Source organism: Aptenodytes forsteri, unplaced genomic scaffold, assembly GCF_000699145.1.
Source record: "Aptenodytes forsteri isolate BGI_AS27 unplaced genomic scaffold, ASM69914v1 Scaffold398, whole genome shotgun sequence".
Lineage (NCBI taxonomy): Eukaryota > Metazoa > Chordata > Aves > Sphenisciformes > Spheniscidae > Aptenodytes > Aptenodytes forsteri.
The window spans coordinates 267,011-283,165 of NW_008794545.1; the positions used below are offsets into that span (position 1 = coordinate 267,011).

Genomic DNA, 16,155 nt, shown 5'->3' on the forward strand with positions numbered 1-16,155 from the left:
TCTATTACATTTCTCAGGACTCTACATTCTACCTTTTAAAAACACTGTTCTGGGTGGCGGGGGGGGGCTTCAGTTTATGATAAAACAAGAAGGCTGTTCATAACCAGATTTCCATCTAAATGGAGCCATTTGTACAGGACAATCTGTACATTTAGAGCATGGCAAGCAACCACCAGGCATGCAAATACTACAATAATAAAGTGTTGCTGTTCTTGATGCCTCTTTGTAATGACAGATTCTAGCTAAAATATACAAACTAATTTTCCTCTAACATTTCTAGAAGCAACATGCTATTTTGGATTCAGGTAATACTAACCAGTTTCCATGAACAAACTTTATTACTTCAACAAAGCAGGACACATTCAAGCCTCAAGAGCAGTCACTGGAAGCATGAGTTTCTCCTCAATTTATATTTTTACTACATACTTTGCCCAGCTAAATTTGAATACACTATGAAGCTGCTAAAAGTACTAAAGATATTCTTCATGCAACACCAGCGTGGACGAATCTATAGCACAGGCTTTCAAATTATAGCCAGAAACTTTTCACGTTCAACGGACTGTTTTTCTTTTTTTTGTTCCCTATTCCAAAATCCAGACTGACTTCCAGTTTACCAACTAGCATTCCCCCATCAACACTGAAAACTTTTTACAAGTTTACAATATCAGAAAGGGGAAAAAGCACTCTATCTCACTATGACCTCTTAGGCAAGATTTCAAGATATCCTGATCGCTATACCAGTGAAGGCACATGAATTTTAAACTAATGTGCCAAGAAGACAGTATTAACCAAGAAATCAATAAATTGCCAGACTAAGAACATGACAGAGTTCTTCAGATTCTTTTCCTTTGAAATTTTGTTTCTCTCTATCCAGTCATATCTAGCTAGAATTGAATTTTTTAGAGTCTAGTTTGTAGTTTTTTAGTAAGGTTCCAAGTAATCTTTTTGTTAAAACAGAGTCATAGCAAATTCCTTAAAGCATTCTGATAACTAGATAACAGGTACTTACAAATATTTAATGATATGCAAATAGTATACAATACCTGATAAAAATGTATCTGACTCATAGCATCAGTATTTTAAATTAATTGAAGATTTCAGCTTGGTGATGTAAATGTCAGAATAGCAAAACATAGGATGAGTTCAGTTTGGCTAACGGGGGCAGGTAGGTAGAGGAGCCAAACCCACCCTTTTAAAGAACAGTAAAGGTTAAGAAAGAGAATGGTATAACCAGTTTTAAATTCGGAGTAACGTGTTGAAAACAAAAGAAAACAAAACTAAACTTATGAAATGCTGCCTGCCAAGCCATTAGGTCATCTCTTCAGCATCAATCTCATGTTGTCAGAGAGAACTTTAAATGGAACCCAGGCTTATGATAAGCAGAGTGCTTTAGCTGTCATCATTCCCAGCTCTGACAAGCCTTCAACCTATCCAGAAGTTGTCCGGCTGTTGTGGGGAAACCGCTGGTTAGTGCTATCTGCTCAAGTGGCTCCTTGGGCCACTCCAACAGAACAGTCCAAGACTATTTCCTTTCTGCCATGGAAAAATGTACATTTCTCAAAAGTTTAAGACTTCCGTAGGGAACAAAAATTCCAATACTTTGCAGCTCTAGCAATTCAGTTTCTCTTTTTTCCCCAGCTAGAAGCCAATAAAATTATGAATGACAAGTTCTTTTGCATACTTTAATGAAGAGGTACCAAACATTTTAAGAGTCTCTAACCTACACAAGGTAAGTGCGAGATTCTTACCAAAGCATCTGCTACTGCCTCTTCCACGTCAGAACCCGTGTTCAGAACTCGCATAGCACTAACTGATGATGACAATCTACTTGACTGACTAATTCCAAAGCCGGTACCTGTTACAACAACAAAAATGAATATAAAGAATTCAGTCAGAATAGCAATGTGGGACATTAATACCACACTCACTTAAAAAAACCCAAGCAGAAGAAAAGCCTTTGCTTAACATTTCTAATAAATTATGTAGTGGCTAAAATACTGGTTCATTTCATTCCAAAGTCTTTAGTGGTGCAGCAAAAAGTAAGAAATGAAGTTAAAAAAACAATCATGTACAAACATCCTATTCCAATATCACAGGGAAAAAACCCACAAAATAGTGGTTTTAACTGAAAGAACCTTTTTTTTTTTTTTTTAATTAATGTCTTCTTCATTTTGGGTTTTTGTTTTCATTTATAAAGAAAGCAAATACAATAGAAAGGCTATTGAAAGTGCTGATTAGAAAACTACATGCATAAAGAATGCTCTACAAATACTGAAAAATGGAAAACTAAAGTTCTTCTGCAAGTAAAAATAAAATTACAGTTGTTAAGGAAGAAAAGGATTAAAATTGGAGGCAGGGGGTGGAGACGAAATCTAGCAACGTAAACACAGCTATCTGGATTATTAAAACCACAAAACTCAAATTAATACAAATAATACTTTTTAAAACTGAACTATGAGAATAACCAAGTGGGTGGCAAAAAAAAAAAATCCAGGATGACTGCACAGATGACAGCAAAGTGTACTCATCCTTCACCTGTAGCCCCATAAACATCAGGAGCGTAGAGGGCACCAGTGGATCTGGAGTGATGTCTGGAAGCTGCAATAACAGGATCATATAAACCCTATCTATTACCATGGAATCAGTGCTGCAATAGTTGCTTAGATGAACAAGAATATTTATCAAAAAGATTCAGCTTTAGCACAAGAAACTGAGTATCACACAGAAGGAAAAAGCTTCAGAGAAATTCTTTGATTGTACAGAATATGATTGTATAGAATTATATAGGTTTATGTACACTGGACATTTCATGCACAATTGTTTGATTTAAAAGAACAAAAGCAGATTCAAAGCAAGTATGTTTAAGTTCAAAGAAGAAAAAAATGCACAGACACACATGCGCGCGCACGCGCGCACACACACACACACAGAGAATCCTCAGAAATATCTAAAAAGTTCCACTGATACTGGTCTTCCATTGTAGAGTTAACTCAATTCTACACGCTCAAGTCAAAGCCAGAGCTCACATACCAAACATTATCTGCAAAAAGTGACTCCTGCACGAACTTACTGTGTTAGCAGCTGACAATTTGTATAAACTTGAGTTCTTGCCTATGTGCTGATAAGTCAACCTCAGTTAAAACTCATCACTATGTAGATGAAAGTTAAAATGATTCGATTTTAATTAAAAGTTTAAAATAGTTTAATGCAATTAATAGTTCACATTTGTATCGTTTTCTTTAAATAATTAAAATGTGAAATTGAAACATTTATGTTAGTTACTATAGATCATTAAGATTCTTTAAAGTTATGGAAAGTGGAAATCAAAGATCCTTAAGAACTTTTGAATAAAACTGAGTACCCTCCTCCTTCTTGCACTTGTATAAAACTGGTCTTTTAGAGATTCTAAAGACGTTAAATCACCATTGCTAATATTTTCTTTCTTAAACCAAGTAATTTTAAATTCAATGTGTTTTTAAACAATTCAACTTCTTTCTTCAGTTCACTCAAGATAGAATTTTACAGCCACATAAATGAAACTGGTTTTGACAATTTTAACTTGAATTCAAATGTCCACCCACAGTGACATAAACCCCAGATATAATCTTATGATTTAATAAATAACTGTAAATACAAATATTTTACACCTTTTGGGTACATAAAGTAGTATCAATAGAAACCAGGAATCAAATGAATCATCCTTTACTCGGATAAACATAGACAATTTAAGAGTCTGACTTGAATCAAGTAACCCTGACACGGACCAAATCACATTTGGGGAAGCACACCTCTTAACCTGAGTGAACTCCAAAATAAGTCCTGTAAAGGTCCCCGAAACAACATTGTGTTTTTTCCACCTGAAGTTCTCTACTCCTTACATAAGGCACAGCAATGTATTTTATTTCAAACTAAACCTGCATGAAGCTGTTTAGCTAGGGAATTTTATTTTGCAAATCATGCTTTGTGGAATTCTTGGTTCTTTAGAAAGTAAGTCTCAGCATGGAAAAGGAGACAGGACAGAGGATGTCAAAAGCACAGGCATCAAGGCTGATGGAGCTTTAAATACAAGCAATAACAGGATTAACCTTTCTATTGCTTTCCATCAACAAGCCCTGAAAATTAAAGGTACAATTAAAAATTCAAACTTTAAGCATATAATTCAAGATGATCCTGCCCCCATATACTTTTGAAATATGCTGGACAGTGAAAGGAAGCACTATATTGGATCAAACATACCTCATTCTAAAGCACATTTTCAAGAATATTCTTTGTACCCCCTCAAATTGCAGAAATAGTGCAAGTATTTGCTGTTTCATTTTTTGAAAGATGAATCAAAATAAGATTTTACAGGGACTCTTAGCTACAATATAGAAATTATGTTAATCTGATATTTAATATTAACTATATGTAACAGAAGAATAGGCACCTCCATATAAACTACAAATCACTTGCTTCTCAGAGTGGCTGTTATCCCCCAGTTTATAATGTTATACTGAGATGTGAGATTACATAGACACTTCATACCAATGTATACAGAGAAGCAATTACGTAGCATTTTGGTCATTGTATGCCCCAAAGGGCTTAGCATTTGTAAGCAAAAATTTCTGTGCTGAGAATCAGACAACACAAATTACATTCCCCCCTCCAACCCCATGTAAAACTGTCTCTAGCTACAAACACAGAGCTGAATGTGCCTTATTTCATCTTCCACTTGTACCCTTGAAAAACATTAAATTTAATATTTTTTATAGAAGTTAATAGCATCCCATAAGACAAAACTGGTCCAACAAAACACAGAATGACATTCAAAATCATTCAAATAAGAAGTCATACTAGTTAGAATCCTAGAAATCCTCATTTATTCCATGTATAGCTGCTTTTTTTTTTTAAACAACACTGGATTCCTATACACGCTACTTTGCATTCTCTGTACTATCAGACAATTCAACCTATTGTATCTGTCTAGGTACTTGTTTTGATATCTGAATAGAAAAATTAAACTCCATCAATAAAAATAAAACCTCAAGTAGCATCCATCCCAATGACCCATCTTATGGTATTAGTTTAATACAGATTTCTTAAAATTACAAGCATTTGACCAAATAGAAAACGTAAATCAGATCTCACGCACGCAACTGAAGTCAAGCTGTAAGGTAGCAAAAGAAGCACAAAAATATCTGGAAAATACCCTCGTTTTTAAAAGAAAAGAAGATATGTGTGTACTACGACACAGTCTGCCAGCTGTGTTTTAGTAAAAGATACAAGTTTACTAATGGATCCTGCATAATGTCTGCTTTTAATTTAATTTCCCAATTAAATAGCATCTGGGCAAATTAGCATTAGTTACTGAACAACAGCTTTCATTCAATTAATCTGTACTTTTCCAATAAAATCAAGGCTGACAGGAAGCATACTGCCTTAACAGACCACAATAGACTTCCAATGCTAATTACGAGTGCAGTCGGGTGCTTCAATTTGAAATAGAAACCAGAGATTTACTATTTTCAGACTATGTTTAACAGCTCGTATTACTAAGTCCTTAACTGTAAGCTATGCTTGAACAAAGAAAAGAGGAGGGATACATACTGAAGACTAACTCAGACAAAGATAACACCAAAGAGATCAGTTTCAGATACAATCTTACAGAGACAGTTTTGTATTACCAAACAATCAAAAAAACCCCCAAGATGTAAAAAGACTTTTATCAAAATTTACTACCAACTTCATAGTAACCTTGACAAGGATAACACGGAGATGAGAACCTTCCCCAATCCTTAACCAACAACATGTTAAAATAATTATAAGCTAATGTTCCTATGCCTTATTGACATTTCAGAAACAGACAACAGCTTGACAAACTTGCAAAATCTTTTAAGTGTCAGGTCAATAAGCTTAAATACTAAGTGAAAACAAAACTTTTGCTTATAGCAGGGACTGAACACGGCTATGCATGTGTGACTGGTAAAAGTTTTCAATTCCTCTCTTCCCTATGTAACAACAGCTGCTACTTTAATTACTTATCACTTGTTCTACACAGATTAAAAGTAAACTTCAGAACTGTACTTTGGTTCATCTACTTGGACAAGGACTTTGCTACTTGCCCTGTTCATTTTTAGAAAATGGAAAGCAGCCTCAGAATACAGCTCTGCTTCAGTGGACTGGTCCCTTATCTGCACCATCATATTTACTTGCTTTAATAGCAAAAAGTTAAATTTTTTATTGTTTTTTCACGTAATACAGCAATGACAGTATAGCTAAGGAGACATAAAATGAAGCATATTTTCTTCTTATACACCAAAATGATTCATTGACTAGGGAGCAATTTTGAATACTAGCAGACCCTAGCTGTTGATGCAGCGAAAGGCAGGATGGCAGCCACACTTTATTCTTTGCTCTAGCTGGTCAGTGAGAGATGGATTATCTAACTGCACCCAAGCAATGAGTGCTGTAATAAAAAGAGAAACACGTAATTTCAAAAAACTTTCCAAAAGCAGAATTGCCCTTTCAAAAAAAGTCGCTAGGTGCTGCGTATCACCCACCTTTCCAGACTTGGTATTTAAGATAAGACTAACACTAGGTAAAACGGTTATTTTTCAAGTGTGCAACCCATTCACACATTGGTCAATTCTCCATCGAAGTAAGTGGTGAGTGAGCCAAAGGAAGGGAAAACAATGGTGGCCAGCTACAAGCTGAATGAAGGAGGCACGGATTCGTTAGGTGCAAATAATGAAGGGCAAAGACAGCCATGCACAACAAGGGGCTCTGAGTACTTACCAAGGGGTGGAAAAGAGCGGACAGGGCTTGTGTCCCTGCTACTTTCACGGCTGGCCTCCCGACTGCACCCCTGACTCACACTAGGCCGAGGAATGCGGCTGCCTCGTGCTAGTATGATTCAGGGTACAGACAAACAGCAGCACAGAAGGGAGAAGACATAAGAAAAGTTGCAGTTTTAATGCAATTCTGTTTTGCAGTAAGATCAAAGACGTACTTCTAAGAAAAGACACTGACAATTAGGTCGTATTATAAGTCATAACTGTTTCCACACACTTTCTTGATTGTGCTGGATTATACTAAGTGTAGCCAGTTCAATGAAATTATTTCTTCGCACAGCTAAAAATGTCGATTTACCAACTCTTTACAGAATAGTTGAAAAACCTCTTGAAAAGGACGGAGAGGAAACAAGCAACAAAAAATATGAACAGAGTATTGATTCAGAATTTGTGCTCAAGATCAAGTTAATCAACAGTAACGCAAATGAAAAAACCCACAGCTTTCCAAAGAAGGAAAATATAAAGTTAATACAGCTAAGGTAAAAATCAAAATACAAAAAGAACAGCAGCAATGCCATTAAAATCAACTGATATTTTTCAATAATATTGTTTGTAACAAAGTGTAATCAGGTTATACCGTGAGGTTTAATAAGTATGACATTCATTTTTGTATCATAGAAGTATACATATGCACGCACACATACGCAGAAGACACAGAAAAGTAATGAAGGAAATCTTTTCAAAATGGTATCACACTTTCATTCAATGGATGTGGGTATTTTGGGGGTGGGGATAAGTAGTGAAGGAAAGTGAAAGAGAAGGAAGACAGGGAGGTGAGGAAAAGAACAACTACTGCATTCTGACAGCAAAAAATTAAAGTTTCAGCTTAAATTTAAAACCCTCTTGTATATCAAAGACTAGTCTCAGAAAACAGGCACATTTTAGATTTTTATCAATACATATTCTAATTTTGTCGTCGACCTATAACTAAATGCAAGCTGTAGATATCCAGCACTTAAAGTAAGAAGGGCTATAAAGAAACCAAAAGTTATTCAGTGGTTCTTACCTACTGACAATCTAGAAGGACTAGCTTCTCTACTGCATCCCTGACTTCGTGGGATTTTGCTTCGTTTTTGTGCAGCTGCAGGATTCACTAACACTCTCTGAACTCCTGTGTTCATAGTGGAAAGTGTGGTTGTTGTCAAAACTCTTCCAGGAGACCCAGATCTACTGCCAGCTGAAGGCAAGATGAATAAATATAAGCAACAGCATAGAAGATAAACAACCACAGTTAAAAAGAAAAAAATGCTTAAAGTTAGTAGGACAGTGGTGGTAGATTGAAATGGTCTGGAAAAACTTACAAGGTAACAATGTGAAATAGAAAACCTGGTCCAAGTTCTTATAGCACTACATACAAGGTAGGTAAACTTACAGTGCAAGGAAGCACTTGGCATGGTATTTAGCACTAGATATGCTCAAGAAACCATAAATAATATTTCTAGTCTTCATCAAGAGTTCCAACATCCCTAACATGAACATTGGTGTGTTCATTTTTTAAGCTACATGGTCTCACTAATCACATTTTCTATTAAAAAAAGAAAAAAGAACTGCTAGAAAGCTAAAGGGAACAAGTTTAAACTAGTGATTTCATAATTATCCCAGCTCTTCCAATGCAACCAATGATATAATAAAGCATAATTTTCCTAAGATTTAAACTCTTCTCTTAAACTCTTCTCCCTTGCTTTTAAAAGCATGGGGTCTTGAAGCACTACTCCCTGAGAAGTTAAATAAAAATCTCACTGAAGTCAATTAAAATATACATGTTCATTTCTGTGGAGGCTACCCCACAAATTTGAAGAAAATTTTCAATTAGCTTTAAATAAGCTAAAAAATTGATCAAGACTTGTTTAAGCATCCTTTATTTTTAGTAATCAAAACTGTAGATTACAAAGTGCTATAACTGTTCATTTCAACACACTGTACCCACTACCAGAAACTGGTCACTGATCCCCAATTTTGATATTTCAGTTACAGAAAATTTAAGTTCTAAGCCGTAACACAGAATCCATTCTTCTCTAGTTATAACCAATTTATACCACCAGTTGATATAAATATATTGTTTCCAGCTGCAGAATTCAAGAAGTCTGACCAAATAAAAAGCAAAACATAATTTTAACCAAAGGTTAATTACATACAGATATGAACCTTTCACTAATCTTTTAAAAATAATCAGGTAACCGTATGACCACAGCTACGCTATCAGATCTATAGACTTAACATGCAACATCTCAAGTGAGTTTAATGAGTTACTTATGAGGCACATTTAAAAAAGATACAAGTTGATTAAAGCTTGGTCATATAGGAAAAGAAACAAAATCACAAACAAAATAAAACATATGCTGGGTGGAAGGGAAAAAACTAAAACAATGTACCATGCATATACTTTCAGATTCATTGTTTGAATTCAAACTTGAAATGATTATTTAGCAAAATCCCTTTTCCAAACTATGGAACTATTCAGCAGAAATGATAAATCAAATATTACACAGCCTGGAAAAAACAAGCATAACTTCTATAGCGAAAAAAGAATAGGCAAATCTATAAAATTGCTGTGGTCTGCAAAAATTAAGGGTTTGACAGTTTCTTCATATCAGGGCATTTCAACTTAGACCTGATATTACTATGCCTTCTTCCTAGCCTCCAATATTTTCTCTCTTTAAAACAATGAAAATATTGTAAAAGTTTTCACTGTGCCGGAGACTTTTAGAAGATTTTCCTAAATAGGTCAGAAACCTCAAAAACTTAGTCTTCTCAGAATATACAGAAGAAATGCAACCTCTCATTCTCGTACTTTATTTATCTTTCTATTGTCTGACCTGCAAAGTGTACCACTGTAGCGCAAATAAACCAAATGAAGCTTAATATCCTGAAAATATTATGCTAATAACAGCATTGACATACTGTTGTCAGTACTACCACCAGTAGTAGATCTAAGCGAACTGAATGATGAAAGAAGGATTACTAAAACAGTATTCCAAAATGACAAAAACCACCCATCTCTACTGCCTTCTAAATAAGGATTACATCCAATTAGGTAAGTGCAGCATATGGAAAAAAGCAAGCCAGAATTTCTGCTGAATAGGGTCCTTAAATGAGATATGTCAAACAGGTGATCAAACAATGACGTATACACAAATTCTGTAGACTCTTACCACCAATGGGGTTAGCAGACTGTGATCCTGAACAAGTGTAAAGGCAGGATTAGGGTAGGGGTTTATATTCCATGAAGAGGGAGGGAGCAGAGCAGATTAAAAAATGGATGGCAAATGGAAATAAGAAAGCTTTAGTCATTTCACACAGGAAAAAAAGCCACAAGGGGGTTATGCTAAAGCAGTGCTTTTAAGTAGCTTCCACAGTTGAAGAACTAAACTCAGATGCTATATGTACAAAGCAGATGAAGCAAAGCTGCACAAGCAAATTACAATTCTTCAGTTTTCTAATCAACAACTGGATAATACTGAAGAATTAAATTTCAATTAAACATGAAACTGTCATATTACTTTAAAAGAATATTACATTGCCAAAAAGGTTCAAGAAGTTCAACAGCTGAACAAAAATTACACACAAGGCCAAAACATTTTTTTTTTTTTTTTTTGAAAGACAGTAAAGGAACTGAGCTGCAGGTGCGGTGGTGGATGACAAAAAAAACTCACAATGGCACAACTGAAAAGACTTGCATAGAATTTCAGGTTTTCCTCTTTCAAATTAATCTGAAGTATAAAAGTAAGAATTTGTTTCCATTCAGAAATTTAAATGTTTTTCTCTGAATGAATATTGTAATGTAATTTTAGCACGCCTTGCTGAATTACCTGACAACCAAACAGGAAGGGAAAGGAAAAAATGGAACAATTTTTTTCCATAAATAAGAATAAAATAATGAGCTATAGATTGTATATGCATTTCTTTTATGTTACAATTTAAAAACAGAAGAGGAATAGTAAAGGGCTTCTAAAACCCTAAAAAAGTATTTTTTGTAAAAGCATTCAATTTTGCAAGTCTTTCATAAAATGAACTTTGAACAAAAGTGCTAAATAGTTGTAACCCTAAATTTACAAAAGCATCTGTGTTACAGTGGTTTTTAAAAAAATAAAAGCTTAAATCTATTATGAAGCTATTTTCCCACTATAAGCTGGGGAACTAAAACAATCCCCTGTACGGAAACATCAAGCATCTCGCTCCCCAGAACGCTGTGAAAATTTTCAGTCACATAAAGAAGCATCACCCAAATCACTGGCATACAGTGCCTGACAATTCTCCTTCACCATTGTATTTGCCCTGTTTATCTTCCTTGAAACATCTCAGAATTCTTGTTCTCCCCCACTGACAGGTTATAATGAGCTATCTGAAGCCATCAGTTCTGAACAGAAGTAGTAATAAAAGGCTGTAAAGATGCATTCAATTTTCACACATCATCACATGTAGACAAATCTAGTTATTTCAGTATCAATTCAAATTATCTCTTTAGATATTAATACTGTGCAAAAATGAATTCTCTTGGAAAAAACTGTCACTATTAGTAAAAAGAAACTGAAAAAGCTTGTTTGTTTCCCTGAATATACAGTTTAATTACTATTATATGACAATGATAATCACAAGTCTTACATTGCTACCTAAATTTAATCCCTCCCCCAAACAGCTTATCAAACCCCTTAACTTTTTAAGAATTTACCAAATCTATTCAAAGTACAAAGGTATTCTCAAAAAGCTTATTTCAGAACTTTCCTAATACTAACAAAAAGAGTGTTACAGATACTGCTTACAGCTTTTCATAAAGGGAAAAAGTGATTTGATGGGACTGTTACCTCCCCTCCCCCTTAAATTATTAATCCAAATATTCTTTGCTTATGATGTAGTGTAGTCATCTTAACACTGAAAACATAAAACAAGTTTTGCACAACCTTTGTCACAGCCAATAACTAGACTTTATTTTCAAGCTCTCATCCCACAAACACTTGTGGGATTAGAGCACTGTCAAAGCAAAAAATGACTTAAGAGAACTTCTGTTATTGGATTTTATTATTTTATATTTAGCTGTTCAGATTTTTTGAAAGTTTTATTTCACAAAACCTACAAGCATTGGATCAGGTTTGATCCAACTGTATTTGTTGGAAAATGAAGTAATGCAAAACTGAATGGGAAGTATTCTAACAGGTAAAAAAGCCAAAAAAATCTTTTACCTGCTTTTTTAACCTCTAAAGTAATTCTATTTATGATAAATGCAGTCATTGCTATGAAGATAAATGTTTCTACCATTAAACACAGAATTAAGGGTTTTTATTAAAAGAAAGTGCATATGGTTACTGATAGCAAAATAATTGTAGTGGAAAATTCAAAACCTGTATAGTTTACTGGGTTTATAACATTAGACCTGACAAACTATAGGACTGGTTAGTTTATTTTAATTTTATTGTTAATTTGCCTTCCTTTCATTAATTTCATTGCATTTCACTTAATTAGACAAAGATGAGACTCTGAAAACACTACAGAGCTTAGTCAGAAGATGTCTGTTGGAGACATCAGATGTGTGAACAAATTGCTGTAGGTCAGCCAGTGCCAAAGAATGTGAGGTAATCAAGTCTTTTTAATTAATGTCAGAGTGCTCAGCTAGATGGGAAATTTTGCATTTGCTTTGGTTTCTAAATATACATAGAAAATTACTGTGGATTAGCTGACATACAGTAAATTGCTTGTTTTAACCCTTTGATTCAATATAAGCTAAGTAACTGATTATAAAGGTGGGGTTTAGTATTTTTACTCCAAAGAAGAGTTCAGTAAAGATAACAGCTGTAATACAAAAAAAGGAGTATATATCCAAGAGTTAGACTAGTGCCTAACTTAAAATGAAAATAGGTATTTCTGGCTGAAAAATAGGACTTTTTGAAAAACGAAAAATTAGGTTTTGCAGGTAACACTGAGGACACCATTCAGCGTACCCATTCTTCTGTATTACTCATCCATGTGTCATATGTAACTGACAAAAGTTTACTGGTGTTTCGTGTTGGAGAGGTCAGAAAGGGGGGGAAAAGAATCTTGAGAAGTTATAATTGAATACAGAATTTAGGGGTAGATTTCATTTCCTGTTACATTGTCTAATTTAATTGGCGAACTAAGAACTAACCTAGTATTTTGTCCAGAGAAAACAACATGAATTAGAAAAGCATGCAAATACCACTGACCCAAAACACTGAAAAAAATACCTTCATTTTTGTCTGGCGATGATGAACCTAAGGCACAGAACAACAACTCAGTATGTAGCTTTTTTTAAAAATTAACTTTGACTGTAGCCATTGGTCAATGAATATATGCTTAAGCATTTGGCCTCTTTATCAGGTATAACTGACAGATAGAAAATACATACGCTGAGACTGTGACACCACTTTAGTTCTACTCCGTCCTCTGGAATCTGTTTTAGAATTTCCAATACCAACAGAAGGCGTTGAAAGCTTTGTTCGTACACGACCTATAAAAGAATAATGGCATTAAATCAGTTTTTCACAGTAATGTAGAAAGCAAAGCATCAGTAGCATTTACTAATATATTTTCTTAAGTTTCTGTGATAAAAAAGCAGCATAACATAACTCAATTGGTGAAAATTCACTTGGGATAATTAGTAGAAATTTGAACACCTTGAAGGACTTAATAGTTGAGGAATCAAAATACTCCTTCTCTGATGCTACATGTTTCAGTGAACAATTTACACATAATTTAAATACCCTGAACTAGCTATCTAGTTCTTGCTTCCTACACAAATAGGTTGATTATATTTTTAAAAGGGAAGTTTATTAAATATAACAGGCAATGCATACGCTAATGTTGCTGTATCAGGTACAGTCTTCTCATGATTCCTTGTGGTTGTAATTCTACTTTTGCTGTCGTAAAACTACAAAAATTGTGTGGACTATTTTTTGAATAGGGTTCTGAGGTTTCTTCCTAACTTCACTCCTCTTTTTAGAAATCTCAATACTAGCTTTCCTATTACTGAAGATTCTACTGTTTTCCTGGCCACAGTCATATAGACTTCTACAGGATTTCCCAAGCCTTTTACGGCATTTTGCAAAGACTAAGTACAATTAAGTACTTCTCAGTGACCACATGATACAAGGAAATACTCCTCTCCTCAACAGACAGAAGACCTGAGGAAGAGACATTAAACTGAGTATCTACAACTAAAACAATAGATTCGCTTCTCTCTAGAATGCCAAACTGTCTTGGTTTTGGGTTAAACCTTTCTGCATTATTAGCCATGTTCCTCATAACATCCAGAGTATACAATGAAATTACAAAAGAAAGGAAGACCCCAGTTGGATGAATTACAGGTTACTGAAAGATTATTCATAAAAGAAAATAGTAGAGTTGTGTACTACATTTCCAAAGCCAACCTCTCAACAGAAAAATGAAACAAAAACCAAAACCATGCTAACCATAGTTCTTATAAGTTGCAAGAACAAAACCCAAAAAGCTTGTACAGGGTGGATCTAGCTCAACAAGTAATCCACTTTTAAAAACAGCATAATTAAAATATCTTCTAGACATGTAGAGTCAATATTTGACCCAGAAGAATTAGATACACAGACTGTTATTTAGTTCTAGCCTCTTTAGGCTTTCCACAGCAGAATTTGGAGACCAACCAAGTTAATATTATTCATCCAAGTAGAGGGAATAGCCATAGATGAGAGTCTATAAGAAGAGAATCAGGATAAAGGAGGTTATTCACTAAACTATTAGAAAACAATACACTAGCAAGAACGGTTAGATTAACTAGTCCAAATGCTACTAGTTATCCCCGTGCAATGGCAATGTTTTCCCACTGAGTGCTGTGAGACTGCAAGGCATGTAACTGCATTCAGAATTTGGCCCAAAAACTTAGGAATACAGAGTGCCACTATTTCAATACTACATTAAAGTACCACTTGGAACCTGGTTCAATTTTATCAAAGTAAAAAAACAGTTTGTATTTGTGAGGCAAATGAACTGTTAAGTCACTTGGAGTCTCTACATCCATTCGCTAACGATAGGTTTAAACGTTAACAGTGTATTGAAAATGAATTCCCAAGTCTCAGAGATGAGTAATAGTAGCACCTGCTTCCCAGAGCATGAACACATTTGATGAAATATTCTGTGACAAGATTTGTTTTAAAAAACAAATGCAAAATTATAAAGCTCCTATATTTTCACACTAAAAATGTTAAGCAATGACACTTCTACTGCAGATGAGAACTTGAGAATTAAAATAAAAGCAAAAGAATTTTAAAAGTACTATGTGACGACCAAGTATTAGATGCATAAGCTATCTGGAGTTGTGAACCTCCACAAAGCCCCAGAAAGACCACATTCTACTTTTAAAGCTTAATTTGTTTCAATGAAAATATGAAGCTGAAAATATTAGCTATTCTAACAAAATATTTTCTTACCATCTTCAGAAGCTGTTCCTAAACAGAAAAATAATAAAATACATGATATTCCAATCAATACTCTCTCTCCAATTCCTTGTTGAGATTAATCTTATGAATCTTGACAAATTTTATCAAGTCAAGAGGTCTAAAGCTTGTGTTGCAACTCCATTATTGAACTGAAGCAAAATTATCAAGAAACATCCACACTATACTTAGTGATTTACAATATATAGCACTGCCTTCCAAACTTTTTACAAAACCACAAAAAAAAAACCCAATAGAAAAAAAATCCATAAGTCAACAAAATGACATGTACAGATCAAAACAGACATTAAAAATACTTTAGTGCAAGCTCTTCTGAAAATATAAAACATACTATTATAAATTATCTTAGAGAAAAACACAAGGACAGTGTTTCCCACACTGGACAGTGATAATTTGATAGGAACTGCCAGCAAGGAGGATTTCTCTGAATTTAATCTATGATTACTCTGAAGATCTACATGCACAAGATCAAGTTTTGCTCAGAGAAGTGGAAGTAATATGAGCTTGAAAAAAACAGATCACACTTGAACAAGTACGCTAAGCTTAACAAGGCTGGATTATGACAAAATGAGTTGGACTAAATCTTTTTACTGACATCACTACCCAGGAATTGATGGGAAGCTATCTAAACAGCAGTCCTTCCTCTCTCTAAGTTCCTTTGAAACAAATCTGATTATGGAATAAAATATATATTACTAGTGATAAAAATGTTAAATTCCTTCAAAAAAATAAAAGGGTATTTCCATTTTTTTTTCCCCCACTCTGCCACTTCTGCCTTGTAAGAGAACTACAATGATTAAAACATCTGTTAGTGTCTTTGGCTAGCCTGAACTTAACTTTCTCAGCAAATCTGGCTATGGCTTTCTCCTGTTATACTATCTGCAAGG

The 16,155-nt window shown here is 34.4% G+C and overlaps 1 protein-coding gene across 7 annotated transcripts in view; it reads right to left on the bottom strand.

The window, feature by feature from the left end:
• Positions 1-16,155, bottom strand: part of CLASP2 (cytoplasmic linker associated protein 2) — a 153,267-nt gene that overhangs the window by 35,313 nt on the left and 101,799 nt on the right. For 2 of the 7 annotated variants that reach the window (XM_009272406.2, XM_009272402.2), the window contains exons 19-23: positions 13,189-13,290; positions 13,028-13,054; positions 7,837-8,007; positions 6,775-6,882; positions 1,749-1,855 (exon numbers count right to left, since the gene is read on the bottom strand). In XM_009272406.2, the coding sequence (XP_009270681.1) occupies positions 1,749-1,855; positions 6,775-6,882; positions 7,837-8,007; positions 13,028-13,054; positions 13,189-13,290 (515 nt within the window). Of the gene's footprint in view, positions 1-1,748; positions 1,856-6,774; positions 6,883-7,836; positions 8,008-13,027; positions 13,055-13,188; positions 13,291-15,241; positions 15,260-16,155 lie in introns of all 7 variants that reach the window. The other 5 variants (XM_009272403.2, XM_009272401.2, XM_009272405.2 and 2 more) reach the window with 3 other exon arrangements.